Source organism: Cololabis saira, chromosome 7, assembly GCF_033807715.1.
Source record: "Cololabis saira isolate AMF1-May2022 chromosome 7, fColSai1.1, whole genome shotgun sequence".
NCBI lineage: Eukaryota > Metazoa > Chordata > Actinopteri > Beloniformes > Belonidae > Cololabis > Cololabis saira.
The window spans coordinates 32257412-32285133 of record NC_084593.1 but is presented as its reverse complement, the minus strand read 5'-3'; the positions used below and the strand labels follow the sequence as shown (position 1 = coordinate 32285133).

Sequence of the window (27722 nt, the reverse complement as noted above, 5' to 3'; positions counted from 1 at the left end):
AGTTGGGCTGCTCAGTGGTGCAGTGGGTGGTTGCAAGTTCGAATCCTGGCCTGCACACTTTTGCTGCATGTCACCCCAATTCTCTCTCTCTCTACCCCCTTCCTGTCTGACTGCACCTTGAATAAAGGGCAACTAGAGCCCAAAACAATCTTTAAAAAAAAAAGGGCCCGGTTAAAGCACTGTGGATCAATTTGTAAAGAGAAGGGCAGAGCGACTGAACGTGTGTATTAAATCATCAATCAGAGACAACTGAGATTAATGAAGACGTACGGTTGAAAATTATCTGGACCTCCTCTCTCCCACTAGTGTGCCAACTGTGCTGACAGCTCGACTCTCGGTGGGAGATGCCCACTCTGTGGACGTGGAGGTTTGTACAACGTAGCAGTGTTGTTCACAGCTGGAAGTTGACCAAAATATTTGTATCCACATTGGCCGGGTTTCCCAGATCCAACCTCTCTTAAGGATTTAAGAGAGGTTCAAAGAAGGTTTGAACTAAGAGAGAATCCTAAGATACGGGTGTTTCCCAGATGACTTCTTAACACCGTCCTTTAGTTTCGCTCTTTCAGACGCTCTTTGGAGCAGCTGTCCGGTTCTGAAACCAAATGAATCGATGCCAGGCAAATCGATCACCGATCACTATCAGCGCATTTTCACACGCAGCACTGCTGCCTAACGCACTAATTCACTGCTGCCTGTGCGTTATAATAAAAAATTAAGATGATAAATATAATTCAATGACCCTTTTTCATCCAAACGGTGTGTTACTCCGTTATTTCTGGCTACAGTGAGGCTTTTTTTCCCCACACACGGAGACCGGGAGTAAACGGGGTGGGCGTGTGTGTGCGTTCAAAAACATGAGCCAAGAGAAGGCGAGTTTCGCAAATCGCAACGTGGAATTACAGCAAACCCTGGTTTTTCGCAGGGGTTATGTTCCAAAAAGAACCCGTGATAAGTGAAATTCTTTTTACAATTATAGAGGGCTTCAGATTGCAGAGATCATCCCCGCCTCGCACGTATTCCTCCTCTTCTGAATGATGCTGCATCCCGACTCGCGCTGTATACAGCGCGAGTCGGCAGGTGGGTTTTTTCAAGAGAAGAAAATAGTTATGGGTCGTTGTCTTCGCTCTTTTTTCTTCTGGGCAAAAAGATTCTTTAATATAAACCGACACCATTGATTATATTTGAGACTGTATGAACGATTCATCAAAGGATCTCGTTCTTCAGCTGCTGCTTCCCTGTCATCACATAGGGGCTCGGGCTCGGGCACGGCGCAGGAGGATCGGTGTCCCGGCTGCCTGACAGCCCGGTCCGACAGCACGTCCAGGGGATTGAAGTGCTGACGCACGAATGCGTTCATATAAACAGTTCTGCTTCGCGCACGGTGACGCGGTTGATTTGCAGCGAGAACATGCTGTATAGCAGCCAAATTATCAAATAAATGATATTCATGATGATCGTTTTATTTGTGCGCATAAAGCATATACAGGAACACACTTGTTATTCCTTATTTTTCTTTTTTTCCCCCTTTGCTGTCACCAATAAATGCTAAACAATATAAATCTAAAGTATAAAATAGATCAAAATTTGTGCGGGGTGCATTGTTTTAATATCTCATTGCTTGGTGTGATATTGATTTGCCTGACGCGGCTGGATCTGTGAGTCTTTGTTCACTAAGATGGTTGGAAAGACTGGGTCAGCAGCATCTTTCATTTCCTTCTTAATGAAAGAGATACTTAAGCTAAGAGCAACTCTGGGAAACGCGATTTTCTTTCACAGGCTCCTTAAGAAGGTTTGAAAGAAGTCTTTCGCTGTTAAGAACTACTTAACTGATCTGGGAAACCCGGCCATTGTCTGTCTGGTATTTCACAACTAAGCTTTTTGCTTCAATTAAAACAAACTGTTTGCCCTGTGAAGGTGGTTTATTGTTAGAAAAATGTTTTCCTTTTCTTTCCAAGAGAGGTTACATGATGTGATAATGAACAGTCTTATCTGAAGTAAGTGGATTAAGTGAGCTCTTTGGTTTGGAAAAATCAAGGAGTTTCATCACAGAGTCAGTCCAACAGCTACTCATAACAGAAACTCAAGAGCACATTTTTACCACCTTGAACAACTCTAAATTTTTAAAGTTCCATATTAGCAGTTTAAGTCATCAATTAAATGAGGTGACACTGTTAAAAACTGCTGCAGGCACTAAAAGCTCAAATATTATAAACAATTCCCCTATAAAAAAGAAAGACTAACTTAAACTTTAAGTATAATATTCTACGAATTCAGTGTAGCACAGTATAATGATCACATTTCAACATGAGGAACTGTTCTTTTTCTTTAAGCGTTTCCTTCAAAAGTCCTTATCTGAGCAACGCTGATGGCTTCATTGCTGTGGCAACCAGAATAAAGTTCATAAAATTATTCGCAGAAATCTTTCTTGAGCTCCAGCCTTTCCCGTTCCTCCTCATCCAGCAGGAAGCCGTCTATGTAAGAGAACAGCTCATCCGACGATACCGGGGTAATGAAGCGCTCTCGGTCGTGTCCACGCTCGTCCAGCAGCAACATGCTGAAGTAGAATCTGGAGATTCTGAATACTTGCCTGGGGAAAAACACATGTGTAAAGAATATCTTTAAAAAAGGCTTCAGTCCACTGTTGTACTGCGATTAAAGAGAATAATCAGTAGATTTTTTTTAAATAGCAATTATAAAACTGTTGTAAAATGTGGGAAGGGGAGCAGAGGAGCTTGATGTTGCACACAGTCCAAACAGGGGACACAAAGTAAGCAACTATCTGTTTCACATAAGCTCAACATTCAGCAGCTATAGAGCTCATTTTTTATTCCAAGTAGGCAGTCCAGTTTATTTATAGGAGCTATTAAATCATAAGTATATCCTGGCACCAGTAAAGATTTCCAAGTAAAGTCCTTTATGCTGAGCAGACTGGAAAAAGTTGTTAAAATCTATCTCTCAATAATTTGAGCCGCTCCAGTCTAGTGTCTGACAAACTGCATGGAAATAGAGGAAATTCCAGACAACTGTCACCTCACACAGAAGTAGATGGCAAAATTTGCCTGCAATGTCACAAAAGTGTTCAGAACCAGTTCTGGATATATGCTGATCAAATAGTACGAGGTTCACTCATCAAGAGAGCTCTCAACAGCTCAGCAACAGTTCAACCGGTCTGCTCTCCAAAAACATCACTGCTTACGTAGTAATATATATACTAAAAATGAAAAATGGTCAACTAAAATAGTAAAAGTGCTATGTGACAGTTCTGTTTTCATTACCGGTACAAGTCACTCTCTTGACTGTCCTTTTTTTTTTCTCCTGTTCACTTATCATATTTCTATTATGTAAAGCGCCTTGAATTGCCTTGTTGCTGAAATATGCTATACAGAACAAGTTGCCTTGCCTTGCACACAATCACTAAATCTACTTGTAATGCCACTTCTGACCCCATGAGGGAATACAGGTCTGCAGTGTTGACAAAAAGGCCCACAGGTTCAATGAGTTGGAGATCTCTGGCACACATGTAATTCCCCCCAAGAGGAGCACTGTTTTGTGATATGCTGCCCCCATGTGGTCACAAGTGTTATTGGTACATAGAGTGGCTTTAATACTGGAATATTTAGCAGATCACTTTTAATGGTTTTGTTTGCTAATATTTATGTGGATACACTCTTGATAAGGAATCCTACTTACAGATGTCTAACATCTCTGTGGTGTGTTCTTCACTCACACAGCCCACAATAGTAAATAGTACAGCAGACTATGGGGCTTCTGTGTCAGTGGAGAGACTGAGAGCTGGGAGATTTTCCAGTCTGGAAAAACTGAGCAGTGCCCCTTACTCAAATTGCAGAGTTGTTGGAAACATTTTTAGGGGGGAAAAGTCTGTCTGTGTACCTCTTCTGGGATTAATTAGCCTCTACATCTCTTTTACTATTTGTAGTGCAAAATGTTGGACTTTTATAGAGCTTCTGAACAAGAGCCAATCATTTACTTTTGATATTTTGTGAGTGCGGTTGAAATCCCATCACTGCACTCCTGCACTTATTAGGTTGTTTTAGGTTTAGGTTGCTATTTTCAGTGGTGTTAGAACCTTGGTGAGGGTTTCCAGCTTTTGAAGTCTGACTAACAGAGATTTCCATTTCAGTAGAAGAGTCCTGACATTTAAAAGGTGCGATGAAACAGCTTTTTACAGTTAATTAGACCTGAAGTAGAAATGTAAAGATGGAATTTTCTATCTCAATGAACTGTTTTATTTTGTAGAGATGAGTGATGAACAAACTAAATAATGAAATGGGATTGGTAGTGCTCGCACCTCAAGCCCTCGATGACCTCGGCCTGGAGCAGACTTTCCTTGATGCGGCCCGTCTCGCGCGGTGGAGAGCCCAGGAGTTCCACGACCGTAACACGTCGCAGGTCTAATCCACAATCAGCTTTCTGGTTGAAGAAAAAGGGAAGACAGATTTTTCATAGTTTTTTTCTGGTTCTCTAAACATACGTAGACACTTAAGGGAGATGACGTGAGCAGAGAAATGTTTTCTTACTTGTATCATGAGGTTCTGCAGCTGGTAATCGTGGTCAGTTACGTTAGGAGCCGAGAGGATCAGCAGCCTTCTCTTTTCATAAAACTGATCCAGAAGAGCCGAGACTGTCTTCACATTCGATTTTATATCCATCGCTGCAAAGACAAAACCACACTTTTATTCTATACTTATACACCCATACAGTATGTATACATACATTTACTTTAATTGCATGTTTAGTTGTAAATCACAGTTAACTCTCTGAGATTCAATTCAATTCAATTCATATTTTTATTTCGAGCAATAAACATAACATAAGTTACCTGCGTGCAACATAAAATTAAACAAATACCTTTTATCAGGTTTTTCAGGTGCAGGTTCAAAATACAAATTAATTCGTCAACACTCGAAAGGGAGTGGGAAGAAGAAAACTTACCGGTATTTAATCCCACCCCTGTTTCTCATTAAAGGGATTGTGACATGAAAAACACATTTTTCTTGATTTTTTGTGTTTTGTTGGGTGTCTTGACATCAATTACACCCAAAAAACAACTAACTTTTAACATTCAGTGTATTGTGTGCTTTCTGGGATTTGCCGCATAACTATGTAAAAACGGCGCATGTGGTTTGCTGGCGGGCCGTTACGTAACGGCCCGCTAAATCACCGCCCCCTCCACCCAGCTCCCTGTCTCCTCTCCTCTCCAGTGCACCATAAAGGCTGATTTATGGTTCCGCGTTACACCGACGTAGAGCCTACGGCGTAGGGTTACGCGGCGACGCGCACCATACGCTGAACCCTACGGCGTAGGCTCTGCGTCGATTTAACGCGGAACCATAAATGAGGCTTAACACGGAGCTGTTTAGAGCCCCCTCTGTTCTCATCACCGGAGGAAAACTGCTAAGAAGACCCGCGGCCACTGACTGGACTTAAGATAAGGGGACACTGTTGCTTCGCATGCCTTTATTTTTATGATTGTTTGCGGTGGATTGCTTTTCTGTGCATGCTTCGCCTGTCGCTCCCGGCTTAACTCTCCGACGCCGCTGTTAGAAGTCTGGTTCGGTGTGCGCACGGACTTCATCCCCGGGCTGTAGTCGCCCTGTCTGGGCTGTGTGTGTGGGTGTTTGTGGCATGGATGTATTATAGAACATTATAGATACATTATATGTATTATAGGTTTGTGGTCGGTGTGCGCGCGTGTGTGTGGAGATAATTATATAATGGAGGAGCGGAGCAATGATTGACAGGAAAGGGGGGAAAGGAAGCGTTTTTCACGGCGCAAAAAAAGACTGTAATAAAAAGCCAGGAATGGAGTACTAGAGTTAAGTTTTTCTTGTTACACCCTTTTAGACACATTTGAGGGATGTTGGCCAAGACTTTTAATAGTGTTAAAAGCATTTTAAAAATGATGTCACAATACCTTTAACAACTTGACAGATTTTTTTTTTTTAAGGCTTCCTCCTGTCTCAACATTTGAACCAAAAAAATGAAAAAAAGACCTATATCAAATTATAATAAAAAAAATTCTACAGTTCACCTCACCTAAATTCACACACATTGTGGCCACGAAATGCAGATGCATTTCATGGCCACAATGCCTGCAAATCCAGGAACAATGTATATACCGTATTAATATTTATAGTTAACCGTTAACTTATATTTATAATAAATACCAGCAATGGTAAGAGTAACAATACCAGAAGGTAATGGACATAATGGACATGGACATATAGTACATACATATAGTACATACATACACGTCAGTGATGGTCAGAACAACAGTACCAGTAGGTAATGGACAATACAAACTTACTAAATGAGGAACAACAATTACACAAACATTTCCAGACCGAAGTTGATTAAACCAGTGGTGTCGTTTTGACCTTTAACCCTCAATCATAACTATGTAACTGAGGGATCCTCTCATGTTGCAGGCGCCATCAAAGACATTTCCCCTCACAGTTTCAGTTTATATAGTTTTTTAAAGAGGTAAATTTGCTGCATTTTTTTTACTGAAAAAATAATGTTAAGCAAATGTTCTTCTATTCGTGCTCTATAATCATGTCATGACTCTTTAGATGTATCTTGTGATCCTTTTGGGGGAGTGGGTTGACCACTGCAGGATCAATAATAATATCAGTAAACCTATGATTGCAAGAGTTTCAATTGAAGCAAGGATTATATTTATTTTTTTCCACTTATTGATGCACGGTACTCAGAACTTACGGACACACTCGGCAGGACTTCCGCTCCAGCCGCGGTTGAACTGACAGACACGACGAGCCATCCCTCTGCGCTCATAACCTCCATCGCAGTGGTATTCACACTCTGCACCGTAGTTATTCCTGTCAGAAGAGCAGCTGAGGGAACCATGCAGGCGTGGAAACAGCTCTGGACATCTTCTCACTGGATGGAGAGAACAGTTGGGCTTGGCTTCAACTCCATTTGTACTATTTGAGTTTCAAAATTCAAAAAGATAAAAAATTAAGAAGAATAAAAAGTCAAGGCTCAACATCTTACCCTCCACACGTACAATGAACTTGCAAGCTGCTCTGTTCCTGGCTTGGTCGAACACCTTGTATCGGATAATGCTCAGTCCCTCTTTAAAAGCAGTGCCGGGCTGCTGGCCCACTAGCACCACACTGCAGAGAGAGGACGCCAAGTGTCAGGTTTAAAAGGGAAAAGAAAGGGATTGAAAGGCAAAGAAAGGAGAAACATACTCAAGTGATTTGTCAGCAGTATCTGAGGCAGTGGGGGGGTCCCAGGACACCACTGCTGTCAGCTTCCCTGGCTCTGCAACCTTGAGTCTAGATGGAGGACACTTGATCTTTGGAGGATCGGTATCTGAAACAAACAGCTGGTAAACTCACACTGCACTGGAGCATATTTTAGGAGCCAGTTACAAAAACCAGACTATAAACACTGAAAGACTGCAGTTTGATTTCCATCCAGAGAGGGCAGAAACAAGAAATACGGTTGTTTTTCTGAGACAGAGAGAGTGGAAACACTGCAGTACGGGCTTGTGGAAGAGTGAGAAACTTGATAACAGTATTTCATGGATGCACAGAATTTCCAAAAGAAAAAGGGCTTATAAGTTTACGCATTTATTGAAAATGCACCTGAACACACTGGTTGCACGCCGCTCCACGACCCCCCGGGCTGGCAAGTCCGTGAGTGTTCATTCTCGAAGCGGTAACCGGGCTTACAGGTGAAGGCGCACCTGGAGTCCACAAAAAAGCCTTGACTGCAGGTGTATCTGCCGTGAGGAATGAGGGGCAGCACATGGCAACGAGTCTCTAAAGAAACATCGCCACAAAGAAACAAAAAACAGGTCAGTGTGGTCACATGAAACTGAAATACATCTTAAAAACTTACACAGCTGTGATTGTAGGTGAGTTTAACAGTTTTCCCAAATTAAAACTTGTAGAGTTCTTTACAGTTCTTAGTGATATTGTTGGGGTCTGTTATTGGTAAGGAAGGCCTATGTGCATTAATGCCACAAATCGCCTCTTTCTGATGGGTCAGCCGATTGGTCACAGATTTCAAGCCAGCAGCTCATTCATTCACGAATGCCTCACTATACACCAGGAAGGTACAGTATAGTAGGTAATTATTATGTCAATAAAGAAAGCAAAGCTGTGACTAACAATGAGGCCTTTAAGAAACTGCATCTTTTCTAGGAAAAACATGGACTGTGGCCTTTTTTACTCTGCAGACTTTCACATGCACAAAAACCTATATAATACTCTGAAGAAAGCATAAACTGCAGACATGACATAGTGATCTTTATTCTGTCATAACCAAAATAACTGGTTTCTCTTGAATCTGTCTCATGTTGTCATGTCCATGGCAACCTGTTTGACCCACAAACAGGTTGCTATTAACACTCTATCTGCTATTAACACTCATTACATGGTAATAAACATCCTAAATAACAGAGGTGTCAAGTAACGAAGTACAAATACTTTTTTACCTTACTTAAGTAGAAATTTTAGTTATCTATACTTCACTGGAGTAATTATTTTTCAGACGACTTTTTACTTTTACTCCTTACATTTTCACGCAATTATCTGTACTTTTTACATATTTTAAAAACAGCCTCGTTACTCTATTTCATTTCAGCCTTTAAAAAAACAACTATCCAGTTAAATTGCTCCATCCGGATAGAGTGAATTTGGTTGTGGTTGTTTCAGATGATCTTGTCCAGTTTTGTTCTTACATCCGTTCCCTCAGATTCCTGCAACTAAACTTGGATGTACATTCCAATAAAGGTTAGGATAAATGATAACATGCCTCTGAAGTTTGACTTTTTGCACCATTACAATACTTATAGGCAACTAGTCATCATATCTTCTGCTCTCTGAAACACATGTTAATGCTCAATAGTACACATATATGGTTCTTTAATATATTTGCATTATATTAAGATGCATCATTTTCAATGGCTTTTGTCCTTAATGGCTTTTTTCCCCCTTACATTACTTTTAATTTCATACTTTAAGCAGTTTTGAAACCAGTACTTTTATACTTTTACTTGAGTAAAAAACTTGAGTTGATACTTCAACTTCTACAGGAGTAATTTTTAAACTCTAGTATCTATACTTCTACCTGAGTAATGAATGTGAATACTTTTGACACCTCTGCTAAATAATAATGCGGTTATACATTTGTGTTTTTAATCCTTGCTGGGTCAATTAATTTGATATTTTACTCCAGAAAAGATTCTCCCATGATTGTCATGTTGGAAATGCAATGCAATGGAATCAAATCAGGAAAGTTGGCTCCATTAAGGTTCAGATTAAAAACACCGCACTTGAAATGTCCACGTACTGCGGCAGAAAGCGGTGCCAGACCAGCGGCGGGTGGCGAGGCACTGAACCGAGGTCCTTCCCAGCAGCCGGTACCCTCGATCGCAGGACATCTCACAGCGGGTTCCCAGCGTGCTCGTGTAGGATCTACCACGAGGGGAGCGGCAGGTCACTTCCCCGTTGGTCAGACTCAGAGGATTACACCAGTAAGGGTCTGTCATGAAAGACAAATCAGACGTGGGTGAAGGAGGAATGGTGCACAGCAGACCACCGATGTGTAGTCTTATGTTAGATGCTCAAACACAATAAATGCCAAAAACATTTATGCCTGAACCGCCAATATCTAACTTCATATCGACTGTGTTATAAATCTCATCTGTTTTAAAGAGAAAATCCCATGTGCTCACAACCAACACCCTACATGTTTGTTTGTGTAATAATACTCGTAATATATTCTGACAATGTCAGTATATAGCCAGTACTTGAGTTGAGGGGGGGTGAGGGGGGATGGCATCCCCCCCTGAAATAAAAACGATCCAAATCATCCCCCCTTTCCATCCCTTATGTCATTTCATCAATGAATGTGGTTTTACTGCTATTTCAACATTTAGAGTCATCACCAGAAAAATAACACCAGAAAAATAACTTATTTTCACCTGTTTCAAGTAAATTTTCACTTGAAATAAGTAGTCTGCCAGTGGGACAAGATTTATCTTCTTATTACAAGCAAAAAAAATCTTGTTCCACTGACAGAGTTTTCTACTTATTTTAAGTGAAAATCTACTTGAAACAGGTGAAAGTGTAATGAGATTTTTTTTACTAAAACGAGACATTTTAACTAGAAATAAGACAAATATTTTTGCAGTGATCCATTTTACTTATCCTATGAAGGACAGAGTTATATAGATAAGTTCAGAAAACTGTTTTCTATTGTTGTGTTTTGATGTATTTGATGTAAGCCCAGTGGATATTTAAAGCTTACAGAAGGCTGCATTTAACTGCTGCTATGTCATTCCTGCAGTATTTCTGCAGGTGTTTTGGTCACTGCTATTATTTAATATATTATATTATTTGTAATCAGCACAAATGATCTGTCCCCATATGATAAAATCCACCATCCCCCCTGATTTTTTTTTACAACTCGAGTACTGTATATAGCATGAGTTTATTCAACTAGAATATAACATGAGACATTATTATATATTATCACACCGGTGCATAATCCTATGATAATTTTCTTTCGTTTCAAAGTTCACTTTCGATGTAAAGGATCACGACTAAAACATAAAATTAAATAAATCTTGAAGAAAATCCCTGGACGATTAGATATTTATGTCTTTTTAAAGACCAGAGTTCTCTTTAAAAAATCCTTGCCGCCCTGCTCAAACATTCTAGCCAATGTTTTTTCAACAGCAAGGTGGTTTTTAAAGAAAAGATTTATGTTTAAAGTATAGTATGCACACACAAAAATACATCTCTTTCCATCAATTCCTTTTGAACTGTATGTCAGATTTGAATTAATGTGTGGCAGATCATTTTTGTTTGGGTCCTTGGAACTGAAGCTCAGAGAGAGAAACCTGAATGTGAAACTGCGCATCCTGACGTCAAATCCCTCAGAACAGGTTAAAAACACAGAGGAATGGGTTCTGTTATCTGAAGAACATTGCCACCCTTTGTCTCTTAAGCCAGTTCAGTGAGTCTACTGCACACTTTAACTCCTGCAGGAGCAGGAGCTTTCTTTAAATCTCAATCCTTTAGACTCCTGTATCTTATCCACAGCTTCTCCAAAACTCAGCAGCACGAGTGTTGACCAAGACCAGATAGGGGGCTCGTATCACACTGATGATAAGGTCTTTATTGGCTGTCAATTTTAGAAGAGATAGTACTGTAAAACTCTTGTCTATTCCACTCTTGACTCCCCAGTTTATCAAATATGTAAGAGGGATATTTAATCATTTAATAATAAAGTATTGGATGGATAATGAGGAGGGGAAAAGGGATTTTTTCTGGATGTGGTGAAAGAAGACATGAAGTTTGGTTGGTCTGACAGACAAAGATGCAGAACACATGAGATGGAAACAGGTGATCCGCTGTGTTGACCCTAGAAAAAGAAGTAGGAGAAGAAGAGGAAAAAGAAGAATGAGAAGTGGGAGGACAATGACAAGACAAAGAAGAAGGAAGAGGGGGAGAAGGAGAGGCAGGAGTAGAAGAGGGGGAGGACAAGCAGGATGAGAAGAAGGGGAATAGGAAGGATGAGAAGAACAAAATCAGCCCTCAGGTCTTCTGGAAGAGACCCTCTAATTTGACCCAAAGTAAGAACTAAGACCCCGGTGATGTCCGGCCCATGTTTGTGGACCAGCCTGCTGGAGACCTGAGGCATCGGAGAGTTTAGAGAATTTTAGGAGCCAACTCACGACCTCTTCAATGTTACCTTTAAGGATGTTATTATTTCAATAACTTTGCACTGCGTTATCATTTCAAGAGCTTACTATGAAATCCTATAGTTCAAATGAGGTAGGGTAGTGTGAAAGGTTGGAAGATACTTTTATTTTACATACACACCTGTGTTGTCAATTTGCGGAGCGCTATCTTCCTCTGCATAGTAGTCATTGTAGCTGTCGTTCACCGTGGTCGCTGCTCCAGCTGAAACAACAGTCACACATGGAAACAGTGAAGAAACGTTCACACTGGTTAATTGGTTGGTGAAATAGTACGGCTGAAACCCATAACATGCTGGTCAAACAAAAACAAAAGGACACATTTCTCCACACACAGTCTCATTTCCATTACTTCCTTTCAGGCTTCCTCTGACATTCCAGTCCACAAACGCCTGGATTTGTAATCAGTGGCTCTAATGGAAATATCAGAGGTGTGTCAAATGTGTATCTCCTCTATCTAATCAGATTCTTGTAGGAGTAAATAACATGAACATGTGACAAATAATATGGCATTTTGTTAAAGATAAATTCAATCTAAGTTGACCTTTTTACCTTCCTTATTAATAATAAAGCCTTAAGCTGCCACCACAACAATCGTGCGATTATTATAACTGCTACCAAGCTTTTCACATGTCTCCTCTGCGATTTTGGCCCGCTTCCCTTTCTGTGTTGATGTTCAAGCTTCCTTCCCATCATTGTGGTTGTTTGTTCCTTCCACAGACTTAAATGGGATTTGGGAATTAATTAATGCTAATCCTCTCTAAAATATTATTGTTTAACCATTTTGGCTTTATTTTGTGTTCTTGTTGGAAAATCCAGTGATGGCAGAGCTGGATGTTCTGAGCACTGACTGCCAAAGTTTTTCCACTTCATGTAAAGTTTTGATGACCCTCTTCACTTGACTAAGTGTCCTGGCCTGCTTGCCAAAAAAAAGAGAAACAAAACTTAAAGCATTACATTTCCTTCAACCCGCTTGAGTGAAAGCATGTCTTGTTTTGATCTGTAAATAAAAGCTGTGAGTTCAAACAATTCTTTTTTCTTTCTCCAAGTAAGTTTCTGCAGAGTCTATGTTTTGAGAAAGAGCAAGTTGTTTTTGATCACTAAAACTCATATTCTTCAAGACTGCCATGCTGGCAATTCTTAGTTGATCTCTTGAAATTAAGATTACATTAAGATGTGTGGAGGAAAACTTCAAAGGGCCTGGGGGGAAATAATTACATAAATAAACTTGGCCTTTCCTTTCTGAGGGACCTTCTGGCATACGAAACATCCTGCTTACTTGCAGAATAAAATGCTAGCAGATCTCTGGAGTGGTCCACATAGACTCCAAACCTAACTCCCACACAAATATGTGGAAGAAAGACCAGAGTAGTGGAGAGGAGGCCTTATAACTTTGAAATCCTGCAGATCATTGCAGAAGAGGTGTGACCTACAGTACAATGTGGAGGCATGTGGGAAGCGTATGAGCTGTGAGAGCCATGTGATTGCTTTCAAGGAGAGAGGAGCATCCAAGGAGGGCTGGGGCTAATAATAAAGGCTTTGTTATTGATAAATGAGGAAGAGTGAATGAATGAATTTGGACATGATGTTTTCCATAAACATTTAAAAACGACATGGAAACAAAATCACGGATCAGATTTTCTAACATTCATTTCCAGTTAGATGAAATTCACCATAAACCACAGTTTGGCACTGATGGAACGAATTCATAACTATAGCTAAACAATGGAGGCATGCAAAACTTACTCTGTTGTTCTCTGCCTGTCACTATGAAACATTTCAACATTTCAGACAATAACTTCTAACAAACATCATGAATTCATTAATCCCTCCAATGGTTAAAGCACAACATTTTTTGCAAAACAAATAACTTTTTGCTGTTACGTTCCTCTTATTCTCAAGATAACTTCATGTTTGAGACTCGGTTCCAAAATCTCCAACGTATGAGTCTCCACCCGTTTCTGCTCTGCATCCTTGACTTCAGTTCAGTTTTGTCAGTTTTCTTGCGCAACTGGGCTAAACTAAATAAAAGGTCACTTTAGCACAGATGGTTCCAGAAGACAACGAGTCATACGGATTTTCTTATAATGACTCCAGTGTTCTCTGTAACACTTCCCCCAAAAAAGAACTTTAGTCACACGGGACGTAAACAAACCTAGCTCATCAGTATTACTACGTCCAGTTCTAAAGGTACTTTACTATTACTGAGCTTGTGGTTTTTACTGAAATAAACTATCTAAATTCTTGTGGAACTCAAATGAAACAGAATATCCAGACACTGACACACATTATGTGTCATTCACAGCGGAGACTTTAGAGCAGAAAACATGCGTACTGAGTGAGCAGGCCATGCAGCAGGGGTGAGTCACGCGGCCACAAGAAGGCTGTTCAGCATTTGATCCATCTCCAATGACAAAGCTGATGTGCATCCTTTCAATCCTGGGTTTATGAGCCTCTGGGCTGCTCTCAGGTCATATCTTTATCTCACAAGTTTAAATGAAGGCCTTTACTCGCTCTGCCTCGTGGGGAGGGGGGTGTCAGTAATTAACAGCCAATGATTGCAGCCCAGCTGTAATTAAACTGCCTGGCTTTCAAGAAGAGAGGAGCATCCAAGGAGGGCTGGGGATAATGGTAAATTAATCCTGACTGGAGATTGGCCAGTTGCATGTTGGGAGATGTTGAGAAGGAGATTTTCGTTCCTGGGAGGAAGAGAGCACTCAATATGCATGTAGCACATCTGGGTCTAATACAAGTGTTGCTACTGCTGAGAAGTTATTTCCCAGCTGCAGGGCAAAGAGTCTGCTCCTAGAAATCTATTAGCCTACTTGACTTTATTTATTTATTTATTTATTTATTTATTTGTGTATGAATTGCTTTAAGATCCACAACAAAACAAATGGTGATGAATATCTATGAAAAGGAAACTTTGGTTGTACAAAAGAACAGTTGAAAATGCATGCATCTTTTAAAAAACAAACGTGAAAACTGAAACGTTTCTTGTTGCCATTGCAGTAAAGTGAATATTTAAGAAACTGAAAGCAGTGACATTGAGCTCTAGAGGACTTATCATGCCTTTGGTAGGTATTTTCTCATTAAAAGATCCGGCTGTGTTTCATTTTAACCAGCTGCCGAGGCATCATGTAACATATTTTCCCACAGAGAATTACTTTTTCCTCCAGTAGTGGAATCAGTCTTCCTATTTAGAGTTTAGAGACAATTAAAAATATGCTGTGAAAGTGTGTTAATACTCGTGGACTCACCTGTGACGTTTAATAAGATGAACACTGCAACAGAGCTCCTGAGGGGCATGTCAGAAACTCCACGATAATATCCTGGAGAAAATTGTTCAGGTCGGTGAACTTAATCCAACAATAAAAGAATAAAATAAATCTCGAGGAGACTTTGCAACAGAGTTGACGACAAAAAGCGTGAAGATGTGGACTTATTTAAAAGCTGGTTGAGGACAAACGCCCCCGTCTCTCCAGGATGTCGGCAGTGAGGCGTCGGTCCTCTGGTTCATCATCACAGTCAAAACCACGCGGTGGCACTAAAGGGCTTTTCCTGCCGTTTCCTCCCACTGTTGCATTAATCATGATTATTTGAAACGTTTTACTGACTTCACACATTCAAATACACGTGGGTTTTGATAATCAGATTAATTATGGCTGCATTTCCCCCTTTTTTCCTGTTACTATCAATCTTTTCTCAAACTTTATTTCCTCTCAAATGTATTTACCCAAACATTTGCAGTCTTTCCTTTATTAATTTGTTAGGATGCTTAATTCACAAATTCTGAAAACACTACAATTAGGCAAATAAACAGAACTTGCGTGTTGTTTGTAGCCTAATGAAGGATCTGTGGTTAAGATTTAGTAAACGTCGTAAGCAAATCACTAATGCTATAATACACTAGGAGTCAAAATTTAAATCAGACATTTAATAAAGAAAAAAAAGAAAAAAAATTAAATATAGATGTTTATACTTCAATGAGTGCCACGTTGTGATGGTTTTGTTTACCATGCTGACGTAATTGTGCCAATTCACAGCGCCGCATCGCGTAAAGACGCACTCAATTACACCGGAAGCAGCGCTGCTGCTTTCAAAACAAAAGCACATCATTTATTTTATTAGGGGGTGCTAATGTAAAACATTGCCCCTTCTTGCTATTCCCCTTTTTTTTTTTTTTTTTTTTTAGCACAGTCTTGTATTTAATCAAAAGAGAAGCAAACTTCTTATAGCTTCTTAAGCGCTTATAGCTAAGCGCTTAAGAATAAGAATTCCTTTATTCGTCTCATAATGGAGACATTTTTGTGTTACAACAGAGAAAATGTACCAAAATAATAAAAATAAAAATACTAGTAACAATATAAACACCATAGATAATACGTATATGCAGTGTTATAATTTACACCATTGCACATTTGGAAATATGTTCAGGAAATATGTTCAGTTGACATGGTTGAACATGAACACTTTTATTTACTTAGTGAGTGTGGTCTAGACTCTAGTGGGAGCCCCCTACGTGGGTATATATTAGAAATTAGAAAGACTTTATTGTCATTGCATGCCAGACATAAAATTTAATTTGGAACGCTTCTCCATTTTGTGCCACAATAAATAAAATGCCATAAATAAAATTAAAAAAAAGATGTAAAATAATAATTTTAAAATAGAAATAAAAGCAAGGCAGAGTAGAATGACATTTACAGTGTCTGTATTCCTTGTCCTTGTTGTATATATATATATATATATATATATATATATATATATATATATATATATATATATATATATATATATATATATATATATATATGTATATGTATATGTATATGTATATGTATATGTATATATATGTTCACTACTTTTGTTAATAGAGAGACTCATTTCTGGAGCCAGCCTCCAGTGGTCAGTCGATGGACTGCAACCCGTCTTATTTGGCTTCAACCCGGAAGGTAGAACCTCATCTCAGGTTTTATTGTGGTTGTTTCTGCTAACTTGACCCTGCTCTGATCGGAGAAGCCTCAATATCCCTGCAGGAAAGTGATTCTGGGTTAGTGACGACACTTCCCCTCTCTCCTTGGATTTATCCCCGAAGTTTTTCCCCCCGCATCTCCCTGCCGACTGCCGAGACCCTGAGAAAGGGAACTTTTTTTTTATTATTATTAATATTTATTTTCTTGTCCAAGCCCGAAACCAAACTCCCGACATGTCGCCGCCGTCTCGCCGGCTTCAGACGAAGCCAGTGATCACCTGCCTGAAGACTTTCCTCATCTCCTACAGCCTCATTTTCTGGGTGAGTTGGAAAGCCTGGTTTATGGTTCCGCGTTACACCGACGCGTACCCTACGCCGTAGGATCTGCGTAGGTGTAACGCGGGACCATAAATCCGGCTTAATGGGGGACAGACAGGGAGCTCATAAAGGAGCAACAATGGGCTCAATGTGCCAACGAGGCCGCCGACAAAATCACTGCAGAGGCTGGATGTTGGAGAAAAGCGCTCCGATCGCAGCTGTTCTGGTTCTGATCCGACACCCACTTGTTGGAGGACTTGGGAGCCAAAGTTCTCCGCTTTTATCGACCTTTTCTGAGACATTTTGCGCGTCCGCGTCTCAGTAAACAGCTGTGCGCATTTCAAGTCATTTAATAATAGTCGGGCAAAAGGGTTTCTGTTTCACTCTTGTTCGATTTTCATATGGAAGTTTAACGTTAAGCTTTAAATAACAATCGATAAATCGATCAATTAACGATCAGAGATAAGTGATAACAAGGTTTTTGTACGCTTTTGGTCTAAAAAAAAACTTAGTTCAGTTTGCAAATATCTGCAATATTGGCAACTGTGCACGATCAATTTAATAGTAAATGTTAGGTTATCATTATTATAAAAACAAAAACTGAATTTCAGCAGAGATGCTAGTGGTGATTGTAGACAAAGTATATAATTATCGTCAGTTCCTCAATTATTTATGTGTCACTATAACAGGGTAAAGGCCAAAGTTGCTGGTGAAATTGTCTTGGCTGATATAAAATGGAAAGACATTTGATGTGATTCAGATTTTCTAAGAACTATAATCAACAGCTAACAATGTTTCTTTAAATGTTGATTTATGTCTCAATTGATTTACATGCTCATAATAAAATATTTAAATTCTCCCCCAAAAAGAGCCAGATGGCCAGTCCTTTTTTTGCCTGTGCCTAATAAATAATAAAATGTGTGGGGTAACTAGGCAGAAGGATTCGTACAAAGTCCAACAAAAACATTTTTAGAATATAGATAAACTATAATAATCAGTTTTTATTAGATTGTGAAGTTATTAGCTTAATCTTATATTGATTATATTGATACACAGTTGATCTCATATCTTCGTGAAAACGAAGATATGAAGATCAACCAGTCATTTAAATGATTTTATCAAGGCCAAACCTTTATTCTTAAATCAGTACTCCTGCATATAATCTGATTACATACTTTTATTTAATCATATTACTTTATGGCTGAGCTATAGCGGTATTAGACAGCTCTGATGTGTATTTGATAACATCCTGTCTGAGTTTACGCTGCATTTTGGAGACTTAGCGGTGAAAACAGAAAAGTAAATAAGAATAATTTAATTTCTTTATTGAGATCATATTTTTCAAGTATTTTAAGAAAGCCTGCAGTTCAGATCACAGAGATCAGTATAGTTCTTCACATGCTTTATTCTTTTTTAACCACTATTTTTCAAATACTAACAACATACCAGCTCAGCACACATACAATGCTAAGAAACAGGAATTGGTAGCATCCTTTTAAATCAGAAACCGGCAGTCTTAGCGTGATGAATTGCAAGGTGGCATTCATGAGTATTAAACCGTGAAATCATCAGAGAAATGTTTATGAAGAGAGCCAAACTTAACACTAGTCTGCAGTTTATGAAGCATTTATGGTTTATGGAAAACTAGCCCATTTATTTTCCATAAACTATAAACATGAACATCCATAAGTTTATTGAGCGGCAAAGTGAGCAATAAATAAATAGAATGGCTTCATAGAAAACCTGCTTTTTCTTTATGTAGCCTCTTGCGCTCTCCCTGAGAGAGCTCAGAGGTTTTTTTTTTTAATCTGTACTCTTTGCGACTTGGATGTCATGGGAATGGTGTGTTCACTAATCCTGGGAAGGAGGAAACAAAAAAAAACTCCATTGTGTTTCAAAGGTAGTTTTAAAAAGTTCAAATGTGCAGCACCAAAATAATTTATTTGAATAAGCTTTTTGTATTTATATTATTTGTACTTTCTATAATTCCTAATACAAAGTTTATAGTTCTATCCAGGAAACACATTATAAATTGATGCAAAAAAGGCCAAATACATCTCTCAGTTTGACAGATGGGACTATGTTAAGCAGGACAGCAAGCTTCAGTGGATTTTTTTTATTCTTACTGCTGACATTATTAGTATTGCTGTTTTCACAGGTAGGTGAATATTTAAAGTGACCATAAAATGTCACAAATTAGATTTTGTGACTCAAGGTAACCCAAGGTAACAGATAAGATAACAGAGGAGGGTCAGGTAATACAGCAGCTGAGCAACATTTTGTAAATAATTGTTGGGGCAGTTTGTAAATGGTTCGATTTATTTTCTTACATTTCTGCTCAAATATCTCTGCAAGCCTACTTGAATCTTGTTATAGGAAAGAATATGACGGAAAGAAAGTAAACAATTTTTCTGTTTATAGGATATTTTATGTATTGAGACAAAAAAAAACACATCTTGTGATGAACAACCTTTTGACATATTTCATTGTATGAATATTTAACAAAATGTAAGACAAAATGAAAAAGTCATGTGTGGAAAAAATCAACAGATTTAAAGAGGCATTTGATCTGTTGATAAGTCCCGCCCCCTTAGTTACTGTTGCTAACTTCTATCAATGTTAACAGTTTAATAATGGCGAATGCTTGTGTCAAAACTTTGTCCAAAGATGTTTTTAGTTTTGCAGATCAGAGTGAAAACTTGAGCAGCTTCATCTTGTCATCACAATTGCAGATGACCATATTCAGAACCTCTGTCTTACCGAGAGGTCATAGGTTGTTGGCCATCCATCTCGGAAGAGTTATGAGGCCATTTCCAAACAGCCCACCATTTAACAGAGGGAAGGAGGCAGAGCAGTCACAAATTAAAAACACTCAAGACAAGTAGCCAGCAAGTACAGGTTGAATTGTGCTGTCCAGGCTGAACTCGTGCTGGTGGAAACTTGTCAAGGAGAAAGATGTTGGTTAGTCCTCAAAAAGGTGGCGTTCTGGGCCGCTCGGTGGCGCAGCGGGTTAAGCAGCAGCTCATATACTGAGGCTACAGTCCTCCTCCTGCAGCGGTCGCGGGTTCGAATCCAGCCCGCGCACCTTTGCTGCGTGTCTTCCCCGTTCTTTCTCTCTACCCCTTTCCAGTCTGCATCTCCAATAAAGGGCCACTAGAGCCCAAAAAAACCTTTAAAAAAAAAAAAAAAAAAAAAAGGTGGCGTTCTGTGAGCAGTTTGCTTAAGATCATGCATATGACAGCTGTTGGAAACATTTTCAAAAATAAGTCTTTCCGGCTGAAATGAAAAGCATTATGTTTGTAGGAAAAGATTTTGTCGCAGTGCAACAACATTACACTCTGTGAAACACAGTGGAGGCTGCATCATGGTATGGGTCGGGAGAGTAACATCTTGTTGTCATTGGTGGATGTAAAGTCTGAATAAATAAGGAATAAAATATCTTTAAACTGCATTTCAAGAGAAAGTTGGTGACTCGGTGAGATGAGTCTTCAGAACCATAACTGGAAGCAGCCATCATTGAATGTTATGTCTTCTTTTTTCTTTACAAGCAATATTAATACATCTATTAATTCAACAATTGAGAGCAAAGTGATTGCCCCAGTGACCTTAATTAAACCTGCTTTAAGTGTACCGTATCTACAAAGAATAAACATAAGCTGGTCTTCAGTTGAAACTGAGCCCTTATTGTCGCTCTCACTGTTGATCTTTGGACTGATGAAACCAGCCAGCTGAGGTTAATGCTGCTGCTACTACAAAGTTCAGGTCGGGGCTTTTATCTGGCAGTTTATTGAAGCTGGCTGTTTGAGCTGTCCACTCCCCTCAGGGTAATGACTCGTGTGGGGGCTTAACAGAAGATGCTGAGATTATTGAACCACAGGCCGAGGCTAGAAGATTTTCCCAGGTGTGTTTTTTTTACCAAAACCGATGGGTAGATAAATGAAACACAACACATTAGTCAGGTAACTTGTCACCGGTGCAACAGGTTTGTCTCACTGCACATCTTGAGAAATGCAATCGTACTCCTCTGCATTTGCTCTCCTGAGACACAGCATAGAGTTTAACTGAGCAGTTGTGCTTTTCTTCAGTTCAGAGGTTCATGGTTAAGTGAAAATACCCCTAAAATCTGTCAGATTGGAGTCATCGCTTGTCTTTTAGAGTAAATCAGACTAATTCAAAGCTGCTAATGGTGCTCAGGGCAGCTACCACACAACAAGAGGGAAGAAGGCAGCTGGTGTCAGGTTTGCACTAATCAAATACTCTTCTGGCTTAATTGATTATTGCTCAGTTAAATGCACTGTACCTTTTTTGATGGGAGGAAAGAAATTCTAGAGTTGTTGCTTTTTTGTGACAAAAATTAAGTGGTGCATTTTCAAACTGAGCCATGGAAGAAATGTGGAGTCAGAAATGTTGTTGCTTAAAATAAAGAAACAATTCTGAAGATTTGATGACAGTGCAAAAGGATTGTTTGCTGGGCTTTACCAAGCGCCAACCATACCAGTGAGTGAGGTGGTTTCAAACCTTTAATCTTGAGGTTTTTTGTCAGAGTGTGCCTCTTTGATGCTGGAGCTCACTCGCTCTGTTGGTGTCTTCAGCTCACAGGCGTGATCCTGCTGGCCGTCGGCGTATGGGGGAAGGTCAGCCTGGAGGCCTATTTGTCCCTGGCTTCTGATGAGAGCACCAATGCACCATACGTCCTCATCGGGACTGGATCCATCATTGTTATCTTTGGACTGTTTGGCTGCTTCGCTACGTGCCGCGGCAGCCCATGGATGTTGAAACTGGTAAGTGAAGAAGCTGTAATAACTTTTTCCCCATCAGATTGGACCTGATGATACTTGTTTCCGTTTTCTGTCAGTATGCCATGTTCTTGACTCTGGTGTTCCTGGCTGAGCTTGTGGCTGGAATTTCAGGCTTCATCTTCAGGCATGAGGTGAGATCCTGAAATGATCAACTTTCTTTAAAAGAAAAAGAATAAAAAATGTGTCAGCTTATTACAATATACCTTCTTTGTTTTTAATTTAACAGATCAAGGCCAAAATGGGCATTGCTTTCAAAGAGGCAGTGAAGCATTACAATAGCACCGACAGTATTAGCCATACTGTTGACAGCATCCAGAGAAACGTAAGTGGGAGGCTCCTTCACACTGCTGCTCTAAATTCTGCTTCTGTACATTCCGCATCTTGCTCATAGGTGATCCACAGTGTTGTGCAAGTTCATACTTCTCATGAACTAGTTCAAAGTTCAGTTCGCATAGTTTAAAAATGAACAGTTCCTGTTCATAGTTCACCATTTTCATTTTGAACTACCCTATTTTACGCACTATAAAGCGCACCTAAAAGCCTTTAATTTTCTCAAAAACCGGCAGTGCGCCTTATAATGCAGTGAGCCTTATATATGATCATTACGGTAATTTCTGTTACTGTAGTCAGGGAGATTGTGGGTAATGTAGTTGGTGTCATCGAAGTAATGGCACTAAAAACGTCAGGAATCGTCACAGATGTTCAAGACAACAACAGCGACGCTGACTCGCATAATGGCGACTTTGACGAGACGGAGCAAAGCTGGTTTTTATTTTGTTAATAATGATAATAATTGATATACGGTACTTTTCTTCTTGTTTTTTTTTTTTTTTGCATTTGCTGTAGGATTTTGTAGCATTTCCTGTAGCGCAGCTCCATCAGGTAGATACATAACTCAACCCCAGCCACTATAGTACGGTATTTTACCATATATTTAGTGCGCCTTATAATGCGGTGCACCTTATATATGGAAAAAGTTTTAAAATACGTCATTCATTGAAGGTGCACCTTATAATGTGGTGCGCCTTATAGTGGGGAAAATACAGTAGTTCAAATTCAGTTCATTTCAATATTTTTAGGTGAGAAGTACGAATGAAACGCCCCCCTATCCTAAAACTGTTCACCGTACCAGTGGTCTCCAACCCTGGTCCTCAGGACCCCCTGTCCTGCATGTTATACATGTTTCCCTGCTTCAGGACCCTGATACAAATGACTGTCATTAACAGACTTGTGCAGACCTGGATGACAAGCTGATGTCGAAGGAAACATCTAAAACATGCAGGACAGGGTCCTGAGGACCAGGGTTGAAGACCTCTGCTGTAGACAATCATGTGTTGTCCTAGTGGCTTTTCAACTTTACTCAGAGGCTGTAAATCTCCAACAATGTAGACCATTATCAATGTGTCTCCCTGTTGCTGGGAAATCAAACCCCTGAAGGCTGCAGGCGATGTGACTGGGGTCGTTGGGGGCTGTTGGGTCTTCTTGGCCTTTCCTGATTTTTTTTTTTTTTGTCTTTCCTGGTGACTTTTTTTGATTGTCAAGGATTCGCAGATATTTTCTCACACTGGACGGATGCTTTAACTCCACATGACGTTTCAAATTTGAAGTTGACGAGGTAGACGCTCGGACTTGTTTTCTCAGCGCAGGTGGACATAATTTGCACAGAAAGGTTAGATTTCTACCGTCGGACTCTTTGGGAGACGATGTGTAAAATCCCTGCAGATAATGAGAAGCGGATCATCATCTGACGGCTCGGTGACGCTGCGACATCTCTCTCTTCACCTGTCATTCGTAAAGACTGCACCGGGCTCGGGCCACCGTTGCCATGGAGCTGGTGCCCATTGTTATGCTGGTGTGTGCGCTGCATTGTGGGTAATGTAGTGTAAAGTCGTCGTCTTGTCGAGTATTTTAAATGTGCCGCCCGCTGGTGAAATGAGAAGGATTATTCCGTAATTGGACCCAAACAGTGAAGCCGAAACTCGCATAATCTGAACAGTTCACATTCCAGTTCGTGATCTGCAGAATGAACAAGTCCAGGTTCAAGTTCTTTATTTGCAAATATGTTGCGTTCAGTTCAACGTTCTCACGGAAATGAACATGTTCATTTGAACTCGTTCATGCACAACACTGGTGATCCACAACATCTGCAGGGACATGGCTCATTCTCTTCCATAAAGACATTTGTGTGACTTTTCTAGCTGCAATGCTGTGGAGCGAAAAATTACACGGACTGGAAGGACACAAATTACTTCAACGAGAATGGGATCCCATCCAGCTGCTGTATAGACCCCGCAAACTGCACACCAGAGATCCTGAAAGACATCGACAAAGCTGGGAAAGAAGTGTACCAAACAGTGAGTTAGAGACAGCTACCGTAAACAACGTAGCTACTTAACTACTGTGTTTGAAGGAAGCTTGAAAGTTGCACTCTTGAGGCTTTATTTTTCTGCTTCACAGGGGTGCTTTGCTTTGGTGACCGATGTGATGGAATCCAACCTGGGAATCATTGCTGGGATCTCTTTTGGGATCGCATTCTTCCAGGTATGTCACTTTTACTCACAATTAGCCCTGATTTCTTTAAAAGCATGCATAGAGGGTTAGGGTTGAGCTGCTGAGACGATGTTCAAAAATCCTCAAATTTAGCAGTTTGCAAAGAAGAACTTGACTAGATGATGTTTGCCAAAATCTTGATGGAGATCCAATCCAGGGAGAAGAAAAATCTGAAATACTTTTTTGTGTTTGTTAAATATAGGGAGGAGAGTGAAATAGTTTTTTTTCACAACATCAAATTAGCTGGACTCTTGTGGGATTTGCAAAATCAAGAGCTACCATCTGGAGTTGTTCCGATACCAGTACCGGAAATACTTGTCGATGCTGCTAAAAATAACTAACTAATTACATCTCTGCACCATCTGATGTTATGTAATTTTTATACAGACTCCTAATTATTATTCTTTGTTTTTATACAGTCCTGCACAGGAAATTTTGAAAAATAGCCTTTCGATGTCCTGTTATGAGTGACGCGGTGCAGAAAGAGCGGGATGAGTTGTTGGACAGAGTTGGCAGTCTAGCATCACCTTTGCTTCGGCAGTATGGTGCTTTTTGAGGCTGGAAAAACCCACCAGGAAAACTGCAACATTATGCAAAGCTGTCGTTTCCAGATGTGACATGAATGTTGCCTAAAAAAGAATTATTATTAAGCATTTAAGGAGCTGTCGCGTCATAAAGCACAAGTTTATCAAGTGAAAGGGACAGATGGAAGCAGCAAACGCTGGAGTTTTTTTTTTTTTTTTTTTAGAAATTAGAGATTCTTCAAAGAAAGCCAGAGCAGTGATGGACAAAACTGTAGAATACATCGTTCTCTTGTTGATCATCGAAAATGTTTGATTTTACTGCATAACTGAACGGCAGAACCTCCAATGTTTTCAAATATCGACATATAAATGCTTTTTTATTTTCCATATTTGTGGCTGCACCTTCTTTGAGTTTATTTATTTATTTATTTATTTATTTATTTATTTATTTATTTATTTATGTATTTATTTAAAATGCTAAATTTATTTATGTTTACATTGTTTAAATTTGTCAAGAGAAGAATATAATAAAAGCTCAGTGGTCTATGTTGGCTGAAATTCAAAGCCCAGGTATTGAAAAAGGAACAAGTGGTACCAGAACATCTCTTGTTGCATCATCCTTTATCTTTAACTTGTGTGTATGTGGCTTATCAGTAAGACCGGTTGCTATGGAGAAACGGAAGATGTAACATATTTAATGATGGATGCTTCCAGTGAAGGTATCAGATGTTTCTACAGCAGCCACTACACCAGAACCAGAGTCTGTTTCACTACATGAAGAGCACAGGACAACGCTGAAGGCTTTCCTCTTTCGAAAATACTTCAGATATAGTTTGATTAACTTTATCTAGTGATTTGATCATGTGACTGACTGACTGAAGTTTGCTCAGTAATAAAATGCACTTGCGTTCTGTTTTTTTTTTTTTTTTTTTTTTTTTTATGACTGCAGCTTCCCAGAGTCACCCATTAAGTAGGCCAGTACTTCTCTCTTTATCAATACTGCACTATTTATCATGCAGATGCGAACGTGAGCTCACAACAGGCTAAAGTTGAACCTTGTAATTGTTGTCCCCAGGTAGCAATCATAGCCGGTAACAGCACTGTTGTTTTCATTTCAACACTTTAAACATGTACTAGATTATTTTTATTTACAATCAACAATATTTCCCTTTTTAAAAAGAAGATATTTCATTTATTTTAATTAAAATTGTGTCCATTTTTTTTAAATTTCCTCTCAGGTCATTGGGATTTTCCTTGCCTGTTGCTTGTCTCGATACATAACCAGCAACCAGTATGAGATGGTCTAATAGTTGCCCTCCACAGGTAAGCTGGTTTTGATTAATTTGGATGAACAGACAAGATGCAAATGAGAAGATTTTTGTAAAATCTGTGCTTTTCTGTTTGCAGGCCACTGATGGGCAGCCCGTGTTCCAGTCTGGGTTTAGATTTTAATGTGTTTAGTCTATCATTTTAGAAAGGGAAACTCGCAACACTTCTTCTTTTATTCAGTCTCCCAACGACTGAAGGGAAAAGGTTTGAAAGGGATGATACCTGCGGCGCGGTTCGACCAAAATCAAAAGGGACCCGGATGTTTCACATTTAATTAACTAATTCCAGTAATCATAGCTGTCTTTATGTATTTTTCACTTGAGTTCATTTGTCAATGTTTTTATTTCCTATCTTGCATCTGCCTTATTTTGTAATTAGTGGACAATGAGCTAGTAAATGTTTAACTTTAGCACCACTCGTGCATGAGAAACCCATTCGAGCCTGACGAGGACGAGAGCCCGCCACCCTGGGTCCGAGTCTGGGTGGGTTATCTGGTAACAAACCTTACTAATACTGGGACAGTATTCCTGAAAACCTACGTTCACGTGTGCCAACTCCAGCCGCCCTGCCAGTTTTGTATGACAGTCTTCAGTGTTTAGTGGTTTTCGCTTTTGTTGTTGCATGTGAAATACTTGAAAAAAAATAAAGATGAAATCCTGTATCTTTAACGATGTGTGGTCTCAGGATGCTTCTGTCCAGCAGCTGTTTGCTGCTGATGTTGCAAAAAGATGCAAAAGAAAATGCTCTGGCAAGAGGAGCCGAACGTTCCCCTTTCATCATCTTTGTGAGGGATCCACATCAAAAACAAGCTGCGAAAGACAGTTTTCTAGTGTGAGGGGACTAGTTTTGGTTTAAAGCAGTGTAAAGATGCATCTAATGATCTGGCAATGCATCTGGGCTCTGTGATTAGCTGTTTACTCTTTATATTTTTCAGTAAGGAAATGTAAATGTGGAACACAAGGGTTGAGAACAAATCAATCTCACTGATTTAACACATTTTTCATGAAAACAAAGGTAGAGATGATTCAGATTCTTATTATTCAGAGTCTTATGAGGTGTGGTTTCACAGGTAGGAAGAGTTTAAAATGATCTTATCCATTAGTGTAACCCAAACTTCAGTATTATTTTTTGCTTTCTTGTGACATACTGTTTGTAATACAATATCGATACATAAATGGTTGTGAATTAAAGCAACGTCTCTTAAGTTAATATTAACTGCAGGTCTAGTTTCAGATTGTTAGGTGTGTTTACTGAGTGAGGTTCAATAAAATACTTGACCTCTGCACTGCTGCACTGTTAGTGTGCACATTATCAGCTCAATTAGATATTTAAGATTTCAAGATTCAAGATTCAATCTTTATTGTCACATCATATTACTAAGTAACATGGGTAAAAATCTTGGTTGTGCAGGCTCATCATTGCAGTTAAAAAAGATAGAGAGACAAAAGACAAAGTGCATAGTGCAT

The 27722-nt window shown here is 39.5% G+C and overlaps 2 protein-coding genes across 2 annotated transcripts; one reads left to right on the top strand and one right to left on the bottom strand.

Annotated features, from left to right (window-relative positions):
- Positions 1-1906: 1906 nt before the first annotated feature.
- Positions 1907-15280, bottom strand: srpx2 (sushi-repeat containing protein X-linked 2). The gene is made up of 10 exons (XM_061725655.1): positions 15022-15280; positions 11886-11966; positions 9346-9537; positions 7635-7811; positions 7236-7359; positions 7036-7157; positions 6742-6921; positions 4539-4672; positions 4310-4431; positions 1907-2587 (listed from the first exon to the last, which is right to left on the bottom strand). Exons 1-10 carry the CDS (start codon positions 15068-15070, stop codon positions 2407-2409), a joined length of 1362 nt encoding a protein of 453 aa, XP_061581639.1. The 5' UTR covers positions 15071-15280; the 3' UTR covers positions 1907-2406.
- A 1487-nt stretch (positions 15281-16767) lies between these two features.
- tspan7 (tetraspanin 7) lies at positions 16768-26924 on the top strand. Its single transcript, XM_061725654.1, has 8 exons — positions 16768-17057; positions 21647-21835; positions 21910-21984; positions 22080-22175; positions 24052-24207; positions 24311-24394; positions 26166-26250; positions 26335-26924. The coding sequence occupies exons 1-7, from the start codon at positions 16971-16973 to the stop codon at positions 26232-26234; spliced, it is 756 nt and encodes a 251-aa protein (XP_061581638.1). The 5' UTR covers positions 16768-16970; the 3' UTR covers positions 26235-26250; positions 26335-26924.
- Positions 26925-27722: the final 798 nt, after the last annotated feature.

Coding starts and splice junctions, on each gene's coding strand:
- srpx2 (XM_061725655.1), bottom strand. CDS start 15,070: ATGCCCCTCAGGAGCTCTGTTGCAGTGTTCATCTTATTAAACGTCACA. Junction 7,360..7,634: donor CGTGCAACCAGTGTGTTCAG/GTGCATTTTCAA, acceptor TGTTTGTTTCAG/ATACCGATCCTCCAAAGATC. Junction 2,588..4,309: donor GAGGTCATCGAGGGCTTGAG/GTGCGAGCACTA, acceptor GTTTTTCCCCAG/GCAAGTATTCAGAATCTCCA.
- tspan7 (XM_061725654.1), top strand. CDS start 16,971: ATGTCGCCGCCGTCTCGCCGGCTTCAGACGAAGCCAGTGATCACCTGC. Junction 24,208..24,310: donor GGAAAGAAGTGTACCAAACA/GTGAGTTAGAGA, acceptor TCTGCTTCACAG/GGGTGCTTTGCTTTGGTGAC. Junction 24,395..26,165: donor TTGGGATCGCATTCTTCCAG/GTATGTCACTTT, acceptor ATTTCCTCTCAG/GTCATTGGGATTTTCCTTGC.